Raw genomic sequence first — 24,555 nt, forward strand, 5'->3', positions numbered from 1 at the left:
ACCTGGCCAATATGACATCGTGCCGCACGCCTAATGGCGGACCCGCAATGTCAATCAGCGCCCTAACTTTAAGTATTACGCCTGATTGTCCTGGATATGTGGCGGCAAAAGTCCACGCAGGCTCATGACGAAAACGGTACGTGAAAACTATTTCGATGCCGTTGTTGCCAGCCTCTGTTTGTCAAAAAGGAAACGATTGATTTCTGTCCTCGCACAGCCTTCATCGCGCTACTTCGTTTTCTTCAAACAAAATTGACTCTTCTCTGAAATGAACCATCCCAGATCTGGTGGTACTGAAAGCCCTGGCCGCCTCATATCACACTTCCTGACAAGGTGACTTTACCGTTTCCATGCTATAGGCACCAATGTTCAAAACTTAACTTGTACTTCCACAACTCTAGGGATCAGACAGACACGGGGGAACAGAATGCAGGATGGTCCGAGCTCTGGGACTCGGATCAAAGTGATCTCTGGGACCGGGGAAAGCCATCGCCGGCCCTGGTTGATTTCGTCGAACAGAAACTAAATCAGGTCCTGCCGCATAGGACTAATGGACAATCTGTGAAGGTACTGGTGCCGGTAAGTGTGCGTATGGAGGTCCTCAGGGGAGCTCGCCCGAAATCTCGTGGCGAATGGTATGTTAACGAGAACCGGACGTTCTACTAGGGCTGCGGGCGAGGATATGACGTCGTCATGCTTGCTCTCCACGGCATGGATGCCTATGGTCTCGAAGTCTCTCAAACCGCAGTCTCCGCCGCGAACACCTATGCCGAAGCTCAACTGGCCCATCCGTCCGCGGCAAACTTTTCGGGATCGGCTCCTCGACCTCCTAAGGCTCCTATCAATCGTGGCAAGGTCAAATTCGTCGAGGGAGATTTCTTTATGTCAGATTGGATGATAGATTGTCTGGATGAAGGGGAGATATCCGAAGGGTTTGACTTGATCTATGATTACACGGTAAGCCACTGCGCTTTTCTTCCCTTTGGTACAACGCACTTTGATTTATAGTCAGTCATCTTGTTACCAGTCGTCTCGTTATTTCAACTAGGAGCAGATCGAGCAAGCATGAGAGGGTATTGATCCTAGCCAATTGACTAATATCAACCTCTTGTCTAGTTCCTGTGCGCGATACCGCCGTCCCTGCGTTCAAATTGGGCGAGACGAATGAAGGAGCTATTGTCCCCAACAGGGATCTTGATCTGTTTGGAGTTTCCCTTGTGGAAAGAGCTAGATGCCGTCGGTCCCCCTTATGGCCTTAACGGTGTCTACTGGAATCTACTTGCTGAGGGTGGGGACGGGGTCCTTCATGATTCCGAATCCACTGGCGCAAAACAGATGGATCAAGGTCAAGGACCGTTTGAGAGAGTGCTTTATTATAAACCGGAACGGTCATACGACCAAGGCCGAGGTACCGATATGGTCAGCGTGTGGAAGCTCTCCTGACCGAGACACCTTCCCTATTCCCAGCAGTGCCCGACCGTTCGAGCACCTCACAAGAGGAGTATGAGTCAGTGGTTCTGTTTATGGATGTCTGAGCTTCAACACAAGGCTTCCCCAACAGCGTGTCTCTCGGCCTGCGTCACAAGCTCGTATGCCATCCTTGTCTGTAATCTCCCGTCGGGCTCCGACCGAAAGGAGGAAGGCGGTGATTTCGTGGTATTCGTAAAGACATGAGAGATGCAACACGGTCCAACCGTGAAACGCTGTCACAGGTTTGGCAGCCGCTGGTATCATTGCTGGTGCATTCTCGTGAGTCAAGCAGAGTGTACAAAACATTGAGGCCACAAAAATTGCTCCTCTAATAAGGCATCAGCATGATTCTCCTAAGCTTTCCTTTATCGAAACGATCCATCTACGCCGGCATATGTGGTGCTGCCGAGGCTACAGCGTCTTTATCGGCCCCTCTTATAGGGGGTGTCCTCACCGATCGCTTGTCATGGAGGTGGTGCTTCTATATCGAATTACCACTAATTGGCGTAACTTTCATGATTGTGGCGTTGTTCTTCAACGCCAATAGTCATCAGGGTTCCCTCGCAAGATTCAGTCAAAAGTTGGCGCAGCTCGATCTGCTCGGTACGGCTCTCTTTGTCCCATCGCTCACCTCGCTCATGTTGGGCTTACAATTCGGCGGCAACAAGTATGGTTGGGGAAACGGGCGCATTATTGCAATGTTTTGCATCTTCGCGGTGCTTCTTTTCTCGTTTATTTGGCTCCAATATCGGAAGCAAGACCGGACGACCTTGCCGCCTCGCATCATATCTCAGAGAAACATTGTGTTCGGCTTCATATTCAGCTGTTGCAATAACGCTGCGTCATCGATTGTTGAATACTATGTGAGTCTTGCCGCTTTCTGTCCGCCCACGGAAACTAAGAACCCCTCTCATGCGTTCCCGAAGTGCTCAATACTTATATTTTTGATTCGTCCTTCACAAACAAGGGCAGATGCCTATTTATTTCCAGGCGGTGAAGGGCCTGTCAGCGTCAATGTCTGGGGTCATGGTTCTCCCGGCTGTTGCGGGCCTGGTTCTGTCTGTGTTCTCTTCTGGCGTACTGACATCGATCTGGGGGTACTACACTCCCTTTATGCTGGCAACCAGCAGCATAACACCTCCAGCTGTAGGGCTGATAACCACTCTAGACGTCGATGCTAAGGTCGCCAGCCTCATCGGTTATCAGGCGCTTTTGGGATTTGGAGTCGGAATCGGCTTTCAAGGCCCACAAGTAGCAGTCCAGACGATTCTTTCTCAGAAGGACGCCCCCGTTGGCATCGCAGTCATCCAGTTCGCCCAAGGAATCGGACCTGCAGTTTTTGTTACCATTGCACAGACCTTGTTCACGCAAAATTCCGGCTGCAAACAGACCGACGCGCATCGACTCGTGAATAGGGCGCACATTGACATCCTTGTTGGGGAAACATTGCGCTCAAACCCCCGTGTCTAACGGGGGACTCATATTATATAAGGGCGCATGCTCTCTAGGAGAGTCTAACGACCTCTATCGTGCCCACTAGTTTGCGTGAGCAGATCCTCCACTGTCAACGCCGCGAGCTTGGGATCCTGGTTATGATTGGGCACATGGTCGGCAAAAGAAGAGATAGCCTTATCCTTTAGCGTGAAGTAGCCTTCATGAATGGCCATACCCACGGCGACGGACAGAAAGCTCTTGGTGGCCGAGTGCATCGTATGCCGAAGTTGAGGCTGGTAGGGATACCACCAGCCCTCCGAGATGACGGCCCCTCCACGATACAGCATGAAGCAGTTGAACTCGACATTCTTCGCCCGCCCATCTTGAAGGAACTCGAGTATGCGGCTCGAATGAACACCTCTGCTTTCAGGAGAGGCCCGCGGAATGCCGTCGATGGCCTCAGCAGTTGCCATATTCTTTTGACGTACGTAGGGTAACCCCAGGACGAGACCGAGAATATATGCCAAAGTCCAGCTGAGTCTTGAGACCACAATAGAAGCAGATCTCTACTATCGAATGCAGGAACCAGGCTTATGAAGGATATCGGGACCTTCTTAGCGTGTGTGTTTTGCATGATTTCTAGACTGACAGTGCTGGGACGGTCGATGCCATGTCGAGCCGGAATGACTGCAACCAATCGGTCTGCTGCGCATCTCGGAGCGATGCATCTCACGATGGCAAAATACCAGTTCATACAATAGCCATTTCGCACACGTAAATGGATGTAGAGACAGTGGGGGGCACTTATGTTACAGAGGTCAGTTGGACGCGACTGAGCGGCCGGGAACTTGAAGGTAAACCAGGGTCACGAGGCCATGGCACGTGATCGATAGTTGGCAAGGAACCTACGTGAAGCTCAGGGGAGCCCAGGGCTCCCGGTCCGATTCATTACACCTGTTGCGAAACAACCTAAAAGGCGACCTCGACTGATTCTGGATCAGTAAGGCTGGCCGACCCGAAAGAACCTCGGGACAGCACTCGCGGGCAAGGCAGACATGCTGAGACATGCTGGGCATGTCAACATGCCTAACATGTCCTCCACATGCTTCACAGGTTATTGATCCCGGAACTGTCGTCTTCTATGACCTTTCGTGACTAGTTCCCCGCCAGTTCCGGAGACCCTGCATTTACCTGGTAGGTTAGTGCGCTTGCACGATCGATTGATTGCTGCCTGGAGGCCGCTTGCTTCTCCTCATACGATGCTGTTCGAGGCTCAAACAATCCGGAGACGAACAAACAAATCGCCATTCGGCGTTCATACTGTAATAGTATCTCCCAGCTAAAGGACCATTCCTGACTACTATAGTAGAACCCTTTCGTCCAGTAAAATTGGAGAAACGCAGCACTTTGATTTTGAGGATATCGACAGTAGGTACACGTACACACCTCCCGCGAAGCCCGACATCCACAGAACTACTACTAGTAGTATGGCCACGGAAAAGAAAAAGGTTGCCATCATTGGCGCTGGACCCGTAGGCTGTGCCTTTGCACTGCATCTCGTCAAGGCCGGACACGAAGTCACAATCGTCGGCCGTGGTCAACGCCTTGCGACTCTCCAGGAAAACGGCGGCGTCCTGGCAAAGAAGTCGGAAAAAGCGAGGGAGACGGAAATCTCGACGACTCCCGTGAAAGCCGTCGGATCTCTCGATACCGCACAACCCTGGGACCTAATCCTCCTAACCATCACGGAGCACCAATTTGACGATCAATTGTTCGCTACGCTTAAAGCCTGTCCCCAAAGAGCCGAGATTCTCTTCATGTTCAACACTTTCGCATCGCTGGATAAGTACTTCGACGTCCTGGGCAAGGAACGCTGCATCATGGGCTTTCCGGCGATCATGGCATCGTTCCACGATGGAGCATTGGTGCACCGGTTCCTCGGCTTCGGACAAATCACCATCATCTCATCACCCGAATGGCGATCCATCTTCTCCGCCGCAGGAATCCCGTGTGTCCACGAGCCTGATATGCAAAGCTGGCTACGCACACATGCCGCCATGGTCGTGGGCGTCATGAGCGCGACCGTCGCCGCTTCCAAAAAGAATTCGGGATTGTCATGGGCTGAAGCAGGGCTGAGCGCTGGGGCCGCCAGGGAAGGGTTGCAGTTGGTCAAGAAGCTGGGGAATAGTATCACGCCCAGATTTCTCTACTACCTTGGTGTTGCTGCGCCGAGTTTCGTGCTCACCGGCTTGCTTTGGGTGTTGACGAGGGTACCTAGTATGCGCAAGAACCCGCAGGTGCCCAACTGGGAACGAGAGTTTCTTGGTTTGGCGGAAAGCATCATTGGAGCAGCGCCTTCGGAGGACGACGTCCGACTAATCAGCCAGTTAAGGTCCAAGTTTATATAAGTCATGCAGTGCGTGTATCGGGCCTAACTACTACCTAGGTAGAGTGTAGCCTGGTCAACAAACCGCCTTTCAGGGTTACATTTTAAGATATCGACTCCCAAAAATTTTACTCTGAAACAGTAACCTGGCAGTTCTAGAGCGTCCTCTCCTTAGACTGCCTAAACTAATCCCGAGGCCGAGAACCAACGATCTGCTCTAGCCCGCCAACAAATTGAAACTTGCTAGGTGGAACGGTCGTGCCCAAATGCCATTCATGAGTTGATTTTGTCTCGTTGCGCCACTAGTGGGGACATGACGGGTTTTCAAAAAGCATCTGAGTGACCTGGGCCGTCGGCGAGGCTTTGTGTAAACTAAAACGTCTTTGTCAGGCTCCTCTCAGGCCTTGGCCTTGTCGACCCTGGACAAGGAGACGCGCAATGCCTTGGGCTGCACAGCGACGACCACGTCCTTGGTCGGATCCACGTCAAAGACAAACTGCGCGAGGCCGACATTCCCATGGGTCGCGGCGTTGAGGCCACCCCACGAGATGCAATTCAGGTCCAACGGGCCGGCATACACGGGCTGCGGCATGGTCTGCCAGTTGGCGGTGAAACCGACCTGTTTGTCGCCGACATACAGGCGGTTCGGGTACAAGCGAAAGTCGACGTAGGCACCCCCGACAAGGGCCTCGTCGCCGCCGGCGAGTTGCGCGAGGAAGTCGGTGCCGTTGCTGATCCAGTGCGTCACGCGCAGACCGGCCTGGTCGTCGGTCGAGACGGTCAACGACGAGTTCTGGTTGTGTTGCGCAGATGTAGACGACAAGGCGTAGTGGCCCGCGAATCGGGCCTCGGCCTGCCGCCTTGCCAGATCTTCCAGCGCCGGGAGGGCGGCGGCGGAGAGCATGTCGCTGAGCATGTACACCATCACGGGCATCTCCACCAGGGCGGACGACGCGGTCAGGATGCTGAAGCCGACGTCAAAGTCCGGGAGCAGCACCAGCACCGTGGCGTACGCGCCCCAGCCGCCGTTCTTGGTGTACATGTCGATGATCCGGCCGCCGGCGGCCCGCGTGCGGAAGATCTCCCACGGCGCGCCGAGCGCCACGTTCGGGCTCGACGTGAACGCCACGGGCTTCATCCACCGCCGCGTCACCGCCGGCGCCAGGAGCGTGCTGTTCAGGATCGATCGGCCGATCGTGGCTAAGTCGTGGGTGCTGGAGAAATGTGAACCCGCGCTGCAGTGTCATATAGACGTTCCATGTCAGTCGATGACCCGATGCCCGAATCCCCAATAGGCCCCCTTCGGAGATGACAGGGAGAGAGAAATGGAGAGAAGACTTACGGCGACAAGACTCCCGGGTTGGAATTCCACCCCGAAATCGTTTCGTTGGCCGGGATGACGGCGTTGCTGGTATCGTTGGGGACGCTGGCGCTGGTGTGCTGCAGGCCAAGGGCGTCCACGACGCTCTTGGCGAACAGATTGTTCAGGCTTGAGCCCGTCATGTTGGCCAACGCCAGTCCCAACACCTCGTAGGCGTTGTTACTGTAGTTGGGGGTGTCGCCGGAGCGGAAAGGGGCCGGTTCGGCGATCACGCCACGCAGATACTCTGTTGCACTCGGGTCAGTAAAAAGAGTTCGAGCAAACACTCCCTTCCCCCTCCCACTGGCGGACTGTCACGTTCAAGGGCCCAAAAAGAAAACATGGGAGCCTACCTTCACGTCTGCAAGGTATGAAAGTCCCATCTGGCTTGAAAAGATCGCACTGTGGGATTTGATTCGGCTGAAGAGGAGGCAACCCAGATTGGTTCGTTTGCTCATTGATCCCAACTGCCCAACCGGTTGTGGTCAGCCCTTGGTATCGGAAGTTGGGCCTCTCTTTCTGGAACCCCAAACTTACAATCTTCAGTGAGCCCGGACATGTGGCTGAGAAGCTGTCCGAGGGTGATTTCGTCCCATTTGGGCGTCACCCCGTTCGGCGAGGCCGTCGTCGAGGCGGCGCGCGCAAGCTCGGGGACGTATTTGGTGATGGGATCGTTGAGATGTCCGCCGCCTTCACGGATCATAAAAGTATAGGCGGTGAGAAGCTTCCCGATGCTTCCCAGCCGGTAGACCGAATCGGCATCCGGCTGTTTCGTCCCCACGTTTCCGGTGCGCAGGGACGGTTCTGCATAGTGGCGCTCGTACAACAGTGCCTCGTCCGAGACGCTGAACATGCCGATGGACATGGTGGAGGTGTTGAACGCCGCCGACCCGAAGGCGGATGTACCGGTCTCCAGGGCCTGGGTCAGGTCATTGTCGAAGCTCTTCATGGCGGCCTGGAAAGCCTCGTCGGAGCGCAAGCCCGTCGGGACCGGAAAGGCTGGGCCCTGTATCGGACAGACCTTTGTGGTCGTCTTGCTTGCGATCGAGCTCCCTATGAGTCCGACCCATGCTAGTCCCGAGAGAAATGGACGCATGTCGTTGTCGTGCTAGGGCAACCACCAGATTTTGTAGGCTCGGATTGTTCGTTGTGAATGATTTGCAAGTCGAAAAGAGTGACGATCTTATCCAACAACACCATCTTGCAAGACCTGGGAGCACTATATATACACAAGAGATGGGTACCAAGCGGGTCCCCTCGACCATACCTGCGGCGGCGGTGTTGTTTTCTAAAATTACCATTTCTGTAATCCTCCAGAGTTTTACGAGACCAGTATAGCTCGGACAGCCTCGCTGATCATTTGATTGAAAGAACCTTTCCATTTCCCACGGCCTTGCTCGGCTCGACAAGAAAGGTGACTTCGAGCCCCAAAGCCTTGTAATGGCGACGGACCCAGTTGCACGGAACATGGCGCGCTCGTATGACCAGGGTTATTGATTGGCTGGCTGGCCGACTGGGCCTCTGCACCGTCACGACCACGGGAAGCTGACTGCAGTAAGTGCCGGGCTTTCTCAGCATCCCCCATCAAGGCCCCCGATCTGCTAATCTCACGACATTCAATGGGGTACGGCTAACTTCATTCTTCAGCTCTGGAGATGAAGTGGTTGTCCCCGAGGACGCTTGAGGTCGACCTGAAGATGTCGTTTCCGGGGGATCAAGAACCGCGGCACAGAATGTAAATTGCGCTCTTCTGGCTTTCTCTCTGACCCCCTTCAATAAGGAGGTTTTTGTGGGCAAGAGTCCGAGACAACAACATAAGGAAACTGTCCCAGGTCACCACCGAGCGTCGGGGACGTCTACCTTCATCAGGACTTGTTGGGTGGTACCGAGGTTGAGAAAAGATGAAGCACACTCGAAGAAGCAATGCGAAAAGTCGAATGGGATGTCGCACCTGCAAGTAAGGATCCGCCAATAGCCTGGACTGTATTGACCCCGATCCCTGACCAAGTCACAACAGGCGGAGGAGACTCAAGTGCGACGAGACCAAGCCATGCTGCATCCGCTGCCTCGCGGGCAACAGGTTATGCGAAGGTTACGGCATTGCCATCGACGTGCCGGCGCGGCCAGCCTCCAAGCCTCCACTTCCAAACTCTGCTCTGGCACGGGGTGAGTCGAAGCCGGAGATCCAACCCAAGCCCGCCAGAGGCTTGAAGACCATTTCGTTTCTCAACCACTCGGAATCCCTCACCTTTGAGATCTTTCGATCCCGCACCGTCCCCGAGATGGCGGGCGTCCGATCGCGCGGCTTCTGGCACAACGTCGTCCTTCCCGCATGCTACGACGAGCCTGCCGTCCTGCACGCTTGCATGGCTCTCACCATCGCCTGTCGGTGGCTCCTAACGCCCGTCTGCAAGTCGGGATCCAGCCAGGAAGAGGTCGTCCGGCTGGACACGGTCAACCAGTACAACAAGGCCATTCAACACCTCAAGGCGCATGTCACTGGGCTCGACAACCTGTCGTCTTTGCGACTCACTCTGATCACCTGCGTCCTGTTCATCGCCCTCGAACTCTGCACGGGCCAGATCCTTCCGGCCATGATGCATCTGAACGAAGGCAGAAAGCTCCTCCACTCGTGTGTCGACCTCGACAAGCCTGGCGTTACCGATGGCGAACCGAAGCCACTCGTCTTGTCGTCAAGACCCCAATCGGTAGAGGAAGAGCTGGTCGCCGTGTTTGCCGACCTGGACTTGCAATCGACCTACTTCGGGTCCGCGAGGCCACAGCTCAAGCTGACGGCCCACGAGACGAGGCGAGATCCTCGCCCATCGCCGGGTGTGGAGCCACTCTTCTCGTTCGCGCTCCCCGTCGAATTCGGTTCCATCCAAGAAGCGGATCAACAGCTGACCCTCCTTGCCAACAGATGCCTGGAGTTCGTGGGCGACCGACTCGAACCGGATCGGCAGAGCCTGCGAAATGCAGCCTCGAACTTCCATCGCCAGCATCTGTGCACGCTCCTCCAACGATGGCGACAGACGCACGATCGATTCTGTCGCCGGGTCGGCGATGCCGCGACGTCGCAAGGGTCGTGGAAACAACAATGGGCCTCGATGCTGGTCCGACACGCCTGGCTGAATCTGGGCGTATCTCTGTCGTACTGGGAACTCGACGAGAGCGATCTCGACGCGTACCTGCCAGCCTTCACCACCATCGTCGCCCTCTCCTCCGGTGTGGTGCTGCCGGAGACGACGCGCAAGGGCCGCTTCTCCCTGGAATCCGGCGTGGTCGCGCCGCTCTGGTTCACGGTGATGAAATGCCGCCATCCCCGGATCCGTCGTCAAGCTCTCCACCTTCTCCGGCTGGCTCCTCGCGAAGGACTCTGGGATCCCGACTTGGCGGCTCAGCTTGCGCGCGAAGCCATCAGGCTGGAGGAGGGACTTGACACGCTGGACGAAGATGGCTTACGGTGGGATACTCCCATCCACCGCGAGGACGACGACGCGGGACAAGTGGTGCCATCACATCGTCGCATCGCTACAGCCGAGATGGAGTGGGCGGATGGAGAGGACCCGGTGTTGGTCATGACATTCAGGCGGACGGCGTGTGCGAGTGATGGCAACCGCCCCAATACCGAAACAATCGTCGTCACGCGGCCGTACGAGACTCATCAGACTTTGAGCTAGCACCAAGGGACAGTCAGCCTGGAGCCCTGGTTTTGTCTGGATGGAGGTGACAAACTAGCGAGGTAGGCAGCGAGGCGATTCACTTTACCAAGGTAGAAGCTGATTATTTCGCACTTGAAACTCTCCCGTGATCGGAAAACAACACCTGCTGTTTCGAGAGCCTCCTCGATGAGGATGGAGTTGATTCCCTGCAGATGATCGGGACGAAGCTGGATGAATTTGAAAGTGAAGGTGTCATCGTTGAATACCGTTGTGGATTCCTGATTTGCTCAGAATAGCTTGTTCGAGGCCTTTCGAATAGCTGTTCCGTGCAAAGGTGGTATCGTGTTTGATGGGAAGTGCTTCGTCGGGTGAAAGGTCATATGTGTGGTGTGGATGGGTTGCCAAATGGTTTGCTGAGTTTCAAGTTGTCTCAGCTTCTCAGACTCTTGCCTTTAGCATTGGCCTTTAGCATTTGCCACATTCCACGTGACAGTCCGGGGCATATTATATATCCATATATAACACCATCTGACGCACTTAATGCACTAAATGCGATCGTCTTTCTGTGAGCACTGAACGCATGTACACTGTGGGGTCCAGCATCGGAGCTCCGTACTCCGTATTTGCGTGCGTGATCCGAGGCAGCGAAAATCTGGAGAAAAGTGTTGGGATGCGCGCGGCATGTTCACCCATAGGTGACTAGTAGCCCCCATCTTTACCTAGGTTCTTCGGAGGTTGATTTTTGGCCGGATACAAGTGGGTCAATCAAAGACGAATAGGCACCTAGATAGGTACAGTAGTACACCCAGTACTATTGTGCTCCGTACGGTCAGTGGTCGGCGAAGAGTGCGAGCCAGGGAGCGAACGAGGCTGCGATAGCAAGGAGGTTTTTATGCGTATCTCTGTGAACAAGAGTGATCTCGCCCATGCGCCACGCCGTATGAACCCATCCATTTCTTCCAGTTATACTCCGTACCCTGTTCAGTAGTATCCATTCACTTCCGAGCGCCTCTTGAAGTCCTGGTGCCAGTGCCAGTGCCGGTCCATGGCGACTCGCAGAACAAACAAAACAATCAATCAATCAGTCCACGAATCATTGAGTGCTGAAGTATTGCTTCAGAACCTCCTTCTTGTTAACCTTGCCCATGGCATTGCGTTCGATCCCGTCGACGATTTTCAAGATCGACGGGATCTTATACGGCGCCATATCCTCCTTCAAATGGCTTCGGAAAGTCTTGAGATCGATCTCATTACCCTGTTTCACGCACATCAGTCAGCGCCCTGCTGCGACCCATCCGCATTCCTCTGCCTCCGATAATTAGACTCACCGTATTCTTAACCGTAACCACCGCAGCGACCCTCTGCCCCCACTCCACATCCTCAACACCCACGACCACCACCTCCCTCACAATCTCGCCGAGCACCTCATTCCCGAGGATCTTCCTCTCGACCTCCAACGCCGAAATCTTGTACCCGCCGGACTTGATCAGATCAACGCTCTCGCGACCAAGGATGAAATACGCCCCGTCGGCAGCCCGCTTCGCCACGTCTCCAGTCTTGAACCAGCCATCCTCGGTGAACGACTCGAGCGTCGCCTTTTCCCGCTTGAAATACTCGGCAAACAAGTTCGGTCCGCTGATCTCGATATTGCCGGCCTCATCCTCGCCACTCGACGTAATGACCTTGCCCGTCTCGCTCGTCAGTCGGACCTGCACACCAGGCAACGGCCATCCGACACTCCCGTCGAGCCGTTTCTCCCTCTCCAATCCACAGCTCAGCGCCATACCGATCTCGGTCATGCCGTACCGCTCAAGTAACTCGTGGCCCGTGATTCCTTGGAATTTGCGCTTCGTCGAGACCGGCAGGGCGGCGGAGCCGCTGACCACGAGACGCAATGCGTTCGCGCCTTCGCGGGCATTCGACTCAGAGGCTGTGCCCCGGATATGAGAATCAAAGTAGTCGATCAATCGTGAGTAGACCGTCGGCACGGCCATGAACATGGTCGAACTGCCCTTGTCGGACCACCTATCCCAGACGGTCTTTGGGTCAAACTTAGGATGCATTTCGACGGTGCCGCCCGCAAGAAGCGTCGCCGTCAGCCCGTTGATGATACCGTGGACGTGGTGCAGCGGCAGGACGTGAATGAGATGGTCTTGGCGGGAGTATTTCCATGCTTCGACGAGGCAGCGTGCTTGGAAGGTGATCGTTTCATGGGTGCTGACGCAGCCTTTCGGTCGAGATGTCGTGCCGGACGTATAAATGATCAAGGCTCGTCGGGAAAGTGGGAAAGAGCTGGTGAATCTGGGAAGAGAAGTCGAACGGCTGGGTGTTGGGGAGAAGGGAGTGACCGTAATCAGGGGAATTGCGGGTGCTTGTTCGCGAAGACCGGCTTCGAATCTGGAATATGACGGGTGAAGAATGATTAATGACGGGTCCGAGTCGGAAATGGTGTATTGAAGTTCCTTGAGGGGGTGGGATGTGCCTGTGAAGCTCGTCAGTCTCACGGTAGATTTGCCATCGATGGTCAGGGCGTACATAATGGTACAGATATGGCTCCGGCAGCCCAAATCGCCCATTGCATGACTACATAGTCATACCCTGGAGGGGTGAGAAACGCCACTCTGGGCTCCTCTCCAACCGGGCTTGACGGGAGATACTGTTCGATATGGGCCTTGAATGTGGCAACATCGGTCAACAGCTCTGAGTATGTGAAGCTCTGATTTCTCGACTTGTCGATGATAGCGGGCTTGTGAGGCTCTGCCAGAGCATGGGATCTCGCCTCGACGAAGAGAGGCAGTTCCGGTATCGAAACATTGATCTGTGGTTTGGATTGTGATTGAGTGCTAAGGGATCGAAGTCGGCTTTGGTACTGAAAGTCTGCGGGTAGGGAATATCTAGCGTGGTGTGGGACCAGAGGTGCCTCTGTAGCCATCATCTTGACGAATTGAAGTACTATACCGTTTCGTGATTGTTGTAGTGAGTGGCAATGCCTTGTGAACGGGCGAAAAGCGTGAGGGCGCCATCGTTATAAACACTGTTCTTCCCGGGAGCGAAATTGCTGGGGTGCCAAAAATGGATCTTTGCCCCAACGAGGCTTAAAATGAACAGTCCGGCGCGAATAGCGTCAAGACTCAATCGATCAAGGGTCCGAAGCAGCTTGGGAAGCGGAAGAAAAGTCGTCTGCGGAGGTCGAGATGGACATTCGGCCATTCTTTTAACTGCCGAGATAATCTCATCTCATCTCGGATCCGGCAACCCGCAAGGCTGTACAAGGCTGAGCCTAGTACCCTGAGCTGACGCCGACGACCTCTGTTTGGGATGCACCAGCTTCTTTGCTCGAGCTTTTCACAAGCATGAAGGACGACAATAGCTTGTTGAAGTCATCTTGTCACACAGCAGCCACTGATACAACGCAACTTGCCAGTCCTGTTCTTCCACAGACGCCCCCTCCAGAGAAGACAAGCCAGACACCGACCACGCACAGTCATCAAGACCTCATTCTGACCAACAACGCATCCGACCGCCGAGACTATTCTTCCTCAAAAAGCTGGAAAAGCCCATAATCTTCGCAATCGCTGAGCGTCTCTTCATCCTCAATCTTGCCATCGAGTCTCATCTTTCGCTCCACTCTCCTTGCATGCCTCAACTCCTGATCCTGTTGACAGCCCTGACACCAGCGCTCCCTGTCCAGTGCTCCCTCGTAGGCAAAGCCCAGCATATACATCCTGCGCAAAGCGCCAGGGATCCAACAAGTAGCGCAGCGCGCCTCTCTCCGGCTCTTAGGCAGTGGAGCCTGGTCGATCGCTCTCCATCCCGAATCAGTCCCTCTGCCTGACTTTGAGAATGTAGCACCCGGATTCGTTTTGCTCTCCTTCCATTCTTCCAGCGCAGCCTTACGGTCCGAAAGTCCACCAGTCCAAGGAAACCCCAGGGTACCCAGCAGTCTGTTTCGTAGCGGCCTCCTCTCTCTTTTGGCCTGACGCTGTCTGTATTTCATTTCCCGTCGACATCGCCACGCGTCAAAAGCATCGACAATCTTTCGTTCCAAACCACTCATTTCCATCAGGTCGAGATCTTCTTCTCGACGCGCCTTCTGCTCTGCTTCGAAGCATGCCACACATCCCCACCAAAGCTCGAATGAGGAACCCCCACAAGCAGCGCAGACACCAACTTCCTGTGGCGGGTTGACTAGGCTTTTGCCTTCGAGTGCCCATCGCCGTAACCTGCGGCCTTTGCTCGCTTTTCGGGCTGTCTCACTCTTTTTGACCCAGTTCTCCTTCCACCATTGTCCTTCAATATCACGATATCTCGACATGCAGGCTTTGCACATCCTGTCATGGGCGGACTTTGCACCCAAACCAGTACCTCGACTGCTCATTCGTTCCACAAAGCACCAGAGAGGTTTCATCTGCAAGCATCCATAACACCGGAGTTCTCTGGCAGGTCGTTCAAGCAGACGGAAATCAAAAGCTGCATGAAGCAGGTCCCACAGATGGCCGAGCCGTTGTGGAGGAAAATGAATTCTATAGTCTTGGAACTGCCGGGCCTCATCCTCAAGATACCCTTGGATGAGCTTCGACCGAACCCGCCGGACTTGGTCAGGCGTGAGCAGACGACGCATCATATGACATGTCTGTCGGAGTGCGAGTAATGTGTCGAAGTCCAGGTATTTTGTGGCGATGATGTAGTGTAGGTCAGGAGGAAGAAGGGCGATGAAAAGACTTTGCTTTCGCTGACTTTCAGAAAACCGCCCCGTCACGGGGGCAGGCATGGATGCCAGAAAGTTTCCTGATCTTCGCCGAAGTGATGTGGTAGCATGCTGAAGTCTGGTGTTGACAGATGGTTGATGGTACTGTGCATGTTCCGATACTTCGACGTGCGTTGGCTCTTTGGAGTGCTTCCTGGCGATGCCAGATCGAGGCATCCTGAAATCCGGCGCTGTTCAAGACGAGTCGTCCGGAATATATTATGGTACCAAAGATCGACTCGCTTGGATTTGCTGGTGGTAGGTGTTTGATGACAGATGCCGGTATGCACTGTGTACTGACGTAGCGCCCTCCTCGGTGATGGAGACGTCAGGCCAATTTCTAGACAGATTTAGCGGAGTGAATTTCGGGTGCGCAGTCCTGCAGACCAAAGGCTTCACTAGATCGATCGTGCTCAGCCGGTGAACACGACATGTGCCTACGCGCCGATGAACCAGGAGAAGGGCGATGGGGGCATCGACTTGGTGTGGTAAGGCTGTAACTTAGAGGTGCGGGTCTGACTTGACGGCCCGCTCGGGCTGCGTAGATGAATGAGAAATCCCAGGGTCGTACCTGTAGTTCACAATCTGAGTGCTAGAGATGGAACAAGTGCGCAGTTGTCAAAACGAAGACGCAGTCTTGGTCGAATTCCAGTCCGACGTGAATGTTTTGTGATGGCGGGGTGAGGCAGGAATACAAGAGTCCAACAAGGTATCTACTTAAAGCAGCCTTTCGCCTTTGGGCACGTGTTTTGTGTGACACCGTGACCAAATATCGACGAGGCATCCGGAGTAGCGTCTCACATATCAAGCAGTTGAGACGCAATGACTTGGCCTCATTGTTTGACCAGTTCCTTGTCAGCTTCAAGCCAAGGCTATTGACACATTGTGAAGCACAGCCTCATCAGCCACATCATCCAAAGGAGACAAGGATCATGGATCATATCCACAAAGATACATTTTGTCTTACATCGCTGATTGCAATCCATCTAACCGTGGTATCAATGATTGCACTCGTGTGCTTGTCCAATGCTCGAATCGCTCTGCAAGCCAAACATTCGTACAATTACAGAATCAGACACGCTTGCACGACGTCTGATATTCGCCCAGATCACCAAGGCCGCGGCCAACATCGTTCCATTCATGTAGCCGACCATTTTTCCAATGCAAGCCAGCAGGGGTGCAACACGCATCTAAAGTTCCTAGAGAAAATGCCTTTACATCATCGACATCAAAGAGTTCTGCGCATAAGCCTGGTAAAAGTGTCAGTTGTGGTTTTGGTCGCAGTTGTCGCAGAGCTTACCATAGGCTTGATATTAGGATGGGGCACAGCCTCGAATTGATGGTACTCCAGCTTCAATTCTGGGCCGATATTGATATATGCCCCCTTGTTTTCTGTGCTATCACAGTACTTGGGTGCTGAGAAGACTGCAAGATAATCAGTCGCTCTGCGTTTTGGCAAGAAACAGAATCAACCAACTTACCAGTGATGCACTTGCCGTCATGCTCAACCTCGTAACCATCCATTCTGACTTCATGACTCCGGATAACAGCTTCAAGGCCGTTGTTTTCGCAAAATTTCTTCGTCACATCAGGGCCGAACTGCAACCCGACTCCTCGTTTACTGGGTCCGCGTCCATTTTGAGGTTGTGGATCGGTCCAGAGCATCTCCATCATCAGACCTTGTTGTCCAGGCTGGCGTTGTGTATGCCTATCGAGCTTGCGGATGTCGTCAAGGGAGACCTTGTCGTCTGAAAAGAGGCCGCCATGTAACGTGAGATACTTCTTGCCAATGAGTGTGGCCAGAGGGAGTGCGGAGAATGATTCGGAAAATAGCTTGAAGGTCTTCTCATTATACTTGGCCTTGCATTCACCCTCGAAGCCGTAAACACGGTTCATATCGTCTGTTTCGTGATTGCCTCGGTTGAGGAAGAAGTATGAAGGCCGTAACCACTTGTAAGCGTACAACAGTAGGGCGATTTCTGTCGACCACGAGCCCCGATCCACAAAGTCGCCGTTGAACAGGTATGCGTGCTTCTCAGATGGATAGCCGTTGAGTCGAAAGATCTCCAGCAAATCAAAATATTGGCCATGGGTGTCGCCACAAACTGTCAATTTTGTGTCGGGAGCGACGTCCATTTCCACCATGGTGGGCTCATTGTACACGATATCCCTCACGGCTTTGATGATCTGGAACACGTATTTTTTGTGAATTTTCTTCCCGTTCTTGAAGCGTTCTATCATGTCGTCAATGAACTCTTGTGTCATCTCATCTTTTAATCGAACGCCGTCGTACGCGTCTTCCACGGTTATCGAGTCGAGGTCGAGTCCTTCGAAAGCCGAGGGAGGTTCTGCGACTTCAATGGCCCGGAGGAATTGTATCTTCTTCACCAACTTTTCGCACTCGGCCAGTTTCAGCTTGGCCTCTTTGTTGTTCGGCTCTTTTCTGACGACGGTCTTGAAGTCTCGTAGGGCATCTTGAGAGCTGAGTATGGCGGTGTTTGCAATCGCCCGTCTCCAGTATGCCTGCCCAGAGTCGATTAGAGCATGGTTAGATCCACAGACGGGGCTATAATACCTTGATGTAGTCCTTGTCGAGTTCAATAGCCTTGGTGGCGTCCGCAATGGCATAGCCATATGATTCGAGCTTGATGTTTGCCTGTGCTCGATTGCAATAGAACGAAGGGTCCGCATCGTATTTCTCTATCGCTTTCGTGTAATAGTCCACCGCACCCGGCCAGTCATGTTCAGCAAACGCTTTATTGCCCTTGACTTTGAGAGCCGTTGCCGCGGCCTTGTCTGCGGTCGAAGTCATGGCCACCCAGGAATGAGGACGATCTGGCCAGTGAGTCTATGCAGGGACGAATGTCGACAGAAAGTAGCGACTGTGTTATCGAGGCATTGCGCAGCTCTGGGGCAAAAATACAAAAGAAGTTGACGAGTCGAGTGTTCACTTGCCTGAATCGAGAACTTTCGAACTGCGGCGGCCTCTCTTCGGGTAAAGATCCCAAAGATCTGCCCTGCCCGCGAGTGCCGCGCTAGCCAGAAGGTCAGATCTCCGGAATTGCATTATTTGTTCCTCCACCATCATTCCTCGATTCATCGTTCGACTTTGCCGTCATCATTCAGATACCTGGTCGACTCATTCGGCGACTCTTCTTTTCTGGCTGAGCGTATCTTCCTGCCACTTCTACCTTTCCACCCAGTCGTCATGGCCAACCGCGGGGGCCGCAATCGAGCCTGTATGGTGTGCTCTATCGTGCAGACTGGCAGCGTATGTCTCTGCTCGCCTCCTGACTTGTCGGTTGGTGTCGCTGACCAGTCTAGGAATTCTACCGCAACGGCTGCCCGAACTGCGAAGAAATCCTCACCCTGCGAAACTCCCAAGACGCCATCCAAGAGTGCACCTCACAAGTCTTCGAAGGTCTGATCTCCTTGACTGACCCCAAATCATCATGGGTTGCGAAATGGCAACGGCTCACAAATTATGTGCCGGGAATATATGCCGTCAAGGTTGTTGGTCAGCTACCACAAGAGATTGTTGACGGAATGGAAGATCAAGGTATCAAATATATTCCAAGGGATGGCACTTCGATCGAGGATGAGGTTGCAGCTTAGTAGCCTGGGAAACGCTCAGAAACCGACAACAACAGAATCACAGCCAAACTGATACCGCGGACAAGACTCGTGGAAACATAGAGCAGTCACACCACCTCGCACCAGAAACCACGAGCTCACACCATTCAACCCAGGAAGGGAGCGGCCGACCGGATCGAACTGAAGCTTCTGTTGGACTCATTCGTCGCTTACTGGACGTTATGTAGCAGCTTCATGGCCCTTCAAGCAAGTTCCAACGAGCGATCGAACCAGGAATCAGCGGCTTGAACGGCAAAGGAAATTCGCATTTTACTATGGCTAAATGCATCAACATCCGGCATGAATCCGAAGCCTCCTGCTATAAATACGCGAGCGGTGCCAGGAGGAAGCAAGCAGAGTACTTTTCCACCCTGGACAGGAACAACGCCTGGCCTTCCAACGGGCGTCACCAAAACTTCCCTCAAAGCGACTTGGCCAACTTCTCCATCGCATCGAGGAGAATATCAGCATGATGCCTCTGGAAGACCAACATAGGCCTCAGTCTGACTGCCGAAGCACCACTGCCACCGATGTTGATACCCAGAGTCTTGGCCTTGAGCAAGAACTCATCACGTTTGGGACTGTCAAATGCAATGAAAGTACCCTGGCCTTTCCCTCTCAGATTCTGGAACTGATGAGGATATTTATTGGCCAGACTTTCGATACCAGCATAGAGATAGTCACCAACCGTAGCCGCGTTCTCGACCAAATTCAATCTCTCAATCTCACTGATGATAGCACGGAAGAGTAGAGCTCTTGCCGGATCACCCATCCACGTGTTGAACTGCCGATATGGCTTGTTGGGTCTCAACTCCGGGTTTCCAAAGTAGTATCCCGCCGTCTGTGCCTTCTTCGAGAACGTGACAATGTCCGGCGGGTTCTGCAGATTCCAGTGGTCATGTGCCCAGAACTTTCCCGTAGCGCCCACTCCAGTCTGCACTTCATCCACGATGAGCAGGACACCATTCCGCCTTGTGATCTCGCGCAGACCCTGGAAGAAGGCCGGACTGGCGTGGTTGTCTCCGCCCTCGGACTGGATCGGCTCAATGACCACGGCCGCTACCGGGTTGTGGTAGTTCTTGATGATATGCTCGGCCTCCTCGAGACAGCGTTTCTCCTCGGCCTCGTTCTCCTTGACATGGTCCTCCAGGGGATACTTGAGGCTCGGGAACGGGGCTTGAGGCCAGTCGAATGCCGGAATGTCCATCTTGTGAATGGGCTTGCTTCGCGTCGTGGACAGGGACCCGAAAAGGCGCCCGTGGAAGCCCGTCTTGAAACTCATGATGCTGAGCTCCGGACTGCCTGGAGACGCATTGTTCATGGAACTCTCGATCTCGGCGTCGGTGAACTCGACGTGCGCTCCTCCGCGCTGCTGCTGGCGCTTCCACATGAAGGCTGCCTTGTACGCGGTTTCGTTGGCGTCGGAGCCGGACATGCCTGTGAAGACCTGGTTCAGACCACGCGGGGCGACCTTCAGAATGCCCGTCTCGAGGATGCTGGCCCAGTCGTGCTGTGGGAAGTTACCCAGTGCGGGACGGTTGATCAGTGCCGAGACCATTTCGGGGGACGTCGCGGCTAGGACGAGCGCCGGGTTGCTGTAGCCGACGGGGATACTCGCGATTTGGGCGTAGACGTCGAGAAGGATGTTCCCGTCCAGGTCGGCGATGTAGTTGCCGTATGAGTGCTGGTAGTTGGCCATCATGTTGAGGGAGCGCGTGTCGAAGACTTTGTCGAGTTCTTTGATGGCCTTTTGGGCGTTGGGGCCTGGGATGGGCGTTGTGACACGGGGACCCGTGGGCTCGTCGGGAAAGAAGGGTGTCTCGGTCGACGAGGAGGAGTCGAATGCTGCGGTGGCGGCGGCGCCACGGCGCGAGTCGGTCGTGGATGCGAGGGTGCGGATCGAGACGCGAGCGGGAGGTGTGAGGCGGCTCAGCGAGCGCAGCCCGCGCGAGGTGCGCAGGAGTGTGGCCATGACGGAAATGAGAGAGGGTCGGCGAAGGAGGGTTTAGGTGTAGGTGGAAAGGTGCGGGGGGGTGATGGAGAGGTCGCGAGCAGTTATATGTCGAACAACCGTATACGAGGTATTTCAATCGAGCACGGTGATAGACACTGGACGGGTCACACCTGCTGACAACGAAGGAGAGATCGGGTAGATCTGATATTTGTATTGTTACGAGCGCAAGTATTCAAGGTTTCTGATAGACATAACGCAGGGCGCAGGCACTTCAATGCTGCGGAGTTAGACGCAGATTGTTTTCCACAGCGGAAATCGACGTTCCAATCGTAAGCCCTTGCACGCTCCATTCTCCCCGCTATTTGGATACAGTCTTGTCTCTTTGAGGAATGTCTAAACGGGAGGCATCAAGAACCTGGAAGTACATACCTAGGTAGTAGTCACGAACGGATGAGGAGCGAGGGTGATTTCTACCTGGTAGGCTTTGGAAGAATGCATGGACTCTGTTAGTGAGGGAATGATGATAGATTTCCAGTGTGAAGATGGTGTGCAATTCTCATATACTTCTGTATTGATTTTGATACATCATTTTGGGAGGCTCCCACCTCGATAGAATGGGTATTTGACCATCCCAAACGCCGTCACTGATTCCTTCAGTCCTTGCGTTCATGTCTGTCCATGACTTGCTCATCACTTAATTCTTCTTCACCCGGAGCCCGATCTGTCAATGGACCATCCGACGCACCCTTCTCGAAATCTGAGGGGTTCTTCTTGTGTTCCGTCATCCTCGTCGAGCCCTTTGCAAAGGGATCTTTGGTAACGCCGCCAGGAACGTTGTGTAATCTTTTCGAGTCAACCTGGCCAGGGAGCGAGTCTCCGGTACCGGTCAAGACATCGTTGGTTGCAGTGTCACGGGTGGTCTGCAAAGTGTTATAGTTAGGGTGACTGTTCTGAATGGGCTATGAGTAAACGCACTCTCGGAATATCTCCCGCATTGTCCGCTGCCTCATGCAGTGTCCGTCCTCCCAAGTTGTTGGGATCCGTTTCTGAGGCTATTTGGTCGGGACGAGCTTTGGATGGGATCAATCTCGGCTCTGCTGCGTTGCTTGGAACACTGGTGCCGTCCTTGGCCATATCAAAGAGGTCACCGCCGCTGTCTCTCCCGGATTCAGGCATGATGAAGAAAGATTGGGTTTTGCTGGGATATGGAATTCTGAGTGTCGATTCGAGGATATTTGCAGTGGATTGTGGTGGTTCGAGGATAAGATCAAAAGATGGAAAAGCATCCCTTACCTCAGAATCTCACCATATTTATTGCTCGTGATGGATTGATGATTGATCGATCGTGTGCTCATTGTCCTCAATCTTCGTCATACAGCGGAGAAGATGATGTCATTCTCATGGCAACCGGCGTGCAATGCCTGAAGATAGATACTCGTAGTGAGCTTGCCTCATCATCTTCGAGCAACATGTACTCGTATCAGAGACATGGAACGCAATGCACTCATTCATCGGAGCCACAAGACAACATTTCATATTGTCAAGGCTTTGTAGCCCACTTCATTGCGGCACCTGCGGTCATGTCGTTAGCTTGACACGCTTGAGCCGCCCCCACGTCGACAAAGATGCCGAGGTACAGTGGATCTCTACGTAGCAAGACCCTCCACACCTTCATACCCTCGTAAAGCCGGGTTCTGAATACGAAGCCCTGGCACGGCCTGGCCAACACGTCGATAAAAAAGGAGTCTGAATATCTGACTCAAACGACTCTTGCTCTAGGGAGCGCACTCAAGAAACAAAGCTCGACTAACAACGTTTTGGACCTGCCTTCTCCGAAAACTGTCGTGCCTGAGTACATACCAGAGCAATATGGACGGCCCAAACAACGGCATTGTCCTGTACCATTACTCTTTCTCACCATTTGCGAGGAGAGTATTGTGGTACCTCAGTCTTCGAGGGATTGACTATGCAGAATGCGTGAGTATAGACCATTGTGATATACTAACAGTCTGTTGAAGTGCTATGCAGAAACAACCTCCTATCATGCCTCGACCAGACCTTGCTGCTCTAGGTGTGAAATACCGCAGGATACCTGTCATGGCCATTGGCCGCGACATTTATTGCGACAGCCGAATCATCTTGCGCAAGTTAGAAGAGTTTTTGCCTGACGGTGCTCTGGGGGCATCGACCCCTCAAGACAAAGCCATTGAAAAATTCCTGCAGATCTGGAATATTGAGGCCGGCATATTTGTCAGAGCTTCTCAACTCATTCCCACAAGCATGCCACTCCTGAACGATCCGAAATTCACCAGAGACCGGCAAGATTTCTCGGGTCGGTCATGGAGCAAAGAGCAGATTGCTGCGAATAGACCCGAGGCGCTGGCTGCCATTAGAAATGGCTTTGAATTCCTCGAGACCACTCTACTGGCGGATGGACGACAATGGATGCTGAAGACGGACAAGCCAACGCTGGCAGACATCGAAGGTAAGCAGGAAGTACGATGCAGGTCGGCTATAAACAAGCTAATGTAAGAACAAGCTATATGGACCTTTGATTGGTTGAACGGTTTGAAAGGTGCCTTACCAAGGGAGTTGATCTCTGCGAAGCAATATCCCAAGGTGTTTGCCTGGATAGCCAGGTTCAACGATACGTTCAAAGCAGCCAAATCGCAAGCACCGAAACCGGCCTCTTTGAAAGGCGATGCTGCAGTGCAACGCATTCTGAACGCTACCTTTGCTGAAAAGGAGCTAGGGGTCGACAGTGCCGATCCTTTGGGATTGCAGCATGGGACGGAAGTGGAAGTGTTCCCAATTGACTCAGGCAGCAGGCACCACGACAGGGGACGACTTGCTGGCCTTACGAAAGACGAGGTCGTTTTGAGCGTCCAGGCTCAGGGTACTGAGTTGCGGTTGCATTATCCCCGGACAGGCTTCAGGATCAAGGCTGTCACCAGTGGAGGCAGTTCGAAACTGTGAAGACCGTCTGGTACAGGAGTGGCATCGAAGCCTTACTTCCCACGACTCCGACGTGATTCGATTTTGAACTTGTGTTCCCAAGCAAGAGTGCATGCGTCCGTCGTATCACAACATATATGTCCGCGATATCTAGCTGAATCGGATATCAGCCGACGCATGCTGAATCCCTCCAAAACAGGGTGTGACGAAGAACGATGCCCAAACCTACACGGATACATGCCGTTGATATTGAGGCGATGTTTCCTCTTTCCCTTTCCATCACTGCATGCCTGTTCTTCCGAATAGGTAGCGGACGGAGACCACTCCTCTTAGACCGGTCAGCTACATTGGAATCTGGTTTCCCACCGTCGATCATGGCCCGCGTGGTTCATTTTGTTCTCTTCGGCCTGCCTTAAGATGGCACCCTGCACGGCTCTGGCGGCGATGCAATCTTTATCTTGATTCACAATCTGTGTAAAATGCTAGATCAGGAATGACCATGGCATCTGTGTTCATTCACATCAGGGAGACAGCATCTGATGTGTCACATGCGGCGGCCAAAGTGTAGGATAAATACGTGCCCAACTTACAGGCAGTCAGTGCATGACGCGGGCTGGCGGGCTGTTGCGTCCTTGACAGCGGTTGCTGCCCAAAACACAGACACTGGTCGGTGTGATTGGCCTTTGTTTTGGAGCCGACCTCTTACAGAGCCAGAACGAATGTTTCCAGGCGTTCTTGGGGACCCTAAGGCGGCGGACTATTGGCGTCTCTTCCGCCTATCGCTGGGGCTCACTAGGCTGAAGGACCCGGGGGAGCGAAGCCGAACCGCTCCCCATGTTGCCACTGATGCCACGCTCCGGTCATTTCAGCCACTGCTTCAATGATGCATTGGCTCTCGACCACTCATGAACTCGCAATCGAGATGCACGCATGCCGACTAGTCGAGAAATCTCA

The 24,555-nt window shown here is 53.6% G+C and overlaps 12 protein-coding genes across 12 annotated transcripts; 6 read left to right on the forward strand and 6 right to left on the reverse strand.

Moving 5' to 3' along the window:
* The first annotated feature begins 200 nt into the window (after positions 1–200).
* Positions 201–1,760, forward strand: PV05_05519 (uncharacterized protein). The gene is made up of 4 exons (XM_013462033.1): positions 201–333; positions 402–579; positions 667–957; positions 1,117–1,760. Exons 1-4 carry the CDS (start codon positions 269–271, stop codon positions 1,441–1,443), a joined length of 861 nt encoding a protein of 286 aa, XP_013317487.1. The 5' UTR covers positions 201–268; the 3' UTR covers positions 1,444–1,760.
* A 724-nt stretch (positions 1,761–2,484) lies between these two features.
* On the forward strand, positions 2,485–2,940 carry PV05_05520 (uncharacterized protein; the record flags this gene model as incomplete). Its single annotated transcript, XM_013462034.1, has 1 exon — positions 2,485–2,940. One exon carries the CDS (start codon positions 2,485–2,487, stop codon positions 2,938–2,940), a length of 456 nt encoding a protein of 151 aa, XP_013317488.1.
* A 1,254-nt stretch (positions 2,941–4,194) lies between these two features.
* Positions 4,195–5,312, forward strand: PV05_05521 (uncharacterized protein; the record flags this gene model as incomplete). The annotated part of the gene is made up of 2 exons (XM_013462035.1): positions 4,195–4,226; positions 4,274–5,312. The coding sequence occupies exon 2, from the start codon at positions 4,392–4,394 to the stop codon at positions 5,310–5,312; it is 921 nt and encodes a 306-aa protein (XP_013317489.1). The 5' UTR covers positions 4,195–4,226; positions 4,274–4,391.
* PV05_05522 (uncharacterized protein) lies at positions 5,300–7,967 on the reverse strand. Its single transcript, XM_013462036.1, has 4 exons — positions 7,188–7,967; positions 7,004–7,117; positions 6,633–6,897; positions 5,300–6,525 (listed from the first exon to the last, which is right to left on the reverse strand). The coding sequence occupies exons 1-4, from the start codon at positions 7,744–7,746 to the stop codon at positions 5,688–5,690; spliced, it is 1,776 nt and encodes a 591-aa protein (XP_013317490.1). The 5' UTR covers positions 7,747–7,967; the 3' UTR covers positions 5,300–5,687.
* Positions 7,968–8,551: 584 nt separating this feature from the next.
* PV05_05523 (uncharacterized protein) lies at positions 8,552–10,722 on the forward strand (the record flags this gene model as incomplete). Its single annotated transcript, XM_013462037.1, has 2 exons — positions 8,552–8,607; positions 8,668–10,722. The coding sequence occupies 2 exons, from the start codon at positions 8,552–8,554 to the stop codon at positions 10,328–10,330; spliced, it is 1,719 nt and encodes a 572-aa protein (XP_013317491.1). The 3' UTR covers positions 10,331–10,722.
* A 336-nt stretch (positions 10,723–11,058) lies between these two features.
* Positions 11,059–13,456, reverse strand: PV05_05524 (uncharacterized protein). The gene is made up of 3 exons (XM_013462038.1): positions 12,848–13,456; positions 11,641–12,794; positions 11,059–11,567 (listed from the first exon to the last, which is right to left on the reverse strand). The coding sequence occupies exons 1-3, from the start codon at positions 13,245–13,247 to the stop codon at positions 11,406–11,408; spliced, it is 1,716 nt and encodes a 571-aa protein (XP_013317492.1). The 5' UTR covers positions 13,248–13,456; the 3' UTR covers positions 11,059–11,405.
* PV05_05525 (uncharacterized protein) lies at positions 13,436–15,236 on the reverse strand (the record flags this gene model as incomplete). Its single annotated transcript, XM_013462039.1, has 1 exon — positions 13,436–15,236. The coding sequence occupies one exon, from the start codon at positions 15,234–15,236 to the stop codon at positions 13,842–13,844; it is 1,395 nt and encodes a 464-aa protein (XP_013317493.1). The 3' UTR covers positions 13,436–13,841.
* Positions 15,237–15,903: 667 nt separating this feature from the next.
* On the reverse strand, positions 15,904–18,110 carry PV05_05526 (uncharacterized protein). The gene is made up of 4 exons (XM_013462040.1): positions 17,635–18,110; positions 16,541–17,582; positions 16,360–16,484; positions 15,904–16,309 (listed from the first exon to the last, which is right to left on the reverse strand). The coding sequence occupies exons 1-4, from the start codon at positions 17,869–17,871 to the stop codon at positions 16,274–16,276; spliced, it is 1,440 nt and encodes a 479-aa protein (XP_013317494.1). The 5' UTR covers positions 17,872–18,110; the 3' UTR covers positions 15,904–16,273.
* A 157-nt stretch (positions 18,111–18,267) lies between these two features.
* Positions 18,268–18,674, forward strand: PV05_05527 (uncharacterized protein; the record flags this gene model as incomplete). Its single annotated transcript, XM_013462041.1, has 2 exons — positions 18,268–18,330; positions 18,384–18,674. 2 exons carry the CDS (start codon positions 18,268–18,270, stop codon positions 18,672–18,674), a joined length of 354 nt encoding a protein of 117 aa, XP_013317495.1.
* Positions 18,675–18,937: 263 nt separating this feature from the next.
* PV05_05528 (4-aminobutyrate aminotransferase) lies at positions 18,938–20,870 on the reverse strand. The gene has a single exon (XM_013462042.1). The coding sequence runs from the start codon at positions 20,662–20,664 to the stop codon at positions 19,114–19,116; it is 1,551 nt and encodes a 516-aa protein (XP_013317496.1). The 5' UTR covers positions 20,665–20,870; the 3' UTR covers positions 18,938–19,113.
* Positions 20,871–21,147: 277 nt separating this feature from the next.
* PV05_05529 (uncharacterized protein) lies at positions 21,148–22,156 on the reverse strand. Its single transcript, XM_013462043.1, has 2 exons — positions 21,622–22,156; positions 21,148–21,566 (listed from the first exon to the last, which is right to left on the reverse strand). The coding sequence occupies exons 1-2, from the start codon at positions 21,820–21,822 to the stop codon at positions 21,300–21,302; spliced, it is 468 nt and encodes a 155-aa protein (XP_013317497.1). The 5' UTR covers positions 21,823–22,156; the 3' UTR covers positions 21,148–21,299.
* On the forward strand, positions 22,121–24,041 carry PV05_05530 (uncharacterized protein). The gene is made up of 3 exons (XM_013462044.1): positions 22,121–22,623; positions 22,675–23,131; positions 23,186–24,041. Exons 1-3 carry the CDS (start codon positions 22,516–22,518, stop codon positions 23,620–23,622), a joined length of 1,002 nt encoding a protein of 333 aa, XP_013317498.1. The 5' UTR covers positions 22,121–22,515; the 3' UTR covers positions 23,623–24,041.
* The last annotated feature ends 514 nt before the right edge of the window (positions 24,042–24,555 follow it).

This window comes from Exophiala xenobiotica (assembly GCF_000835505.1).
Source record: "Exophiala xenobiotica strain CBS 118157 unplaced genomic scaffold supercont1.3, whole genome shotgun sequence".
In the NCBI taxonomy this organism is placed as follows: domain Eukaryota; kingdom Fungi; phylum Ascomycota; class Eurotiomycetes; order Chaetothyriales; family Herpotrichiellaceae; genus Exophiala; species Exophiala xenobiotica.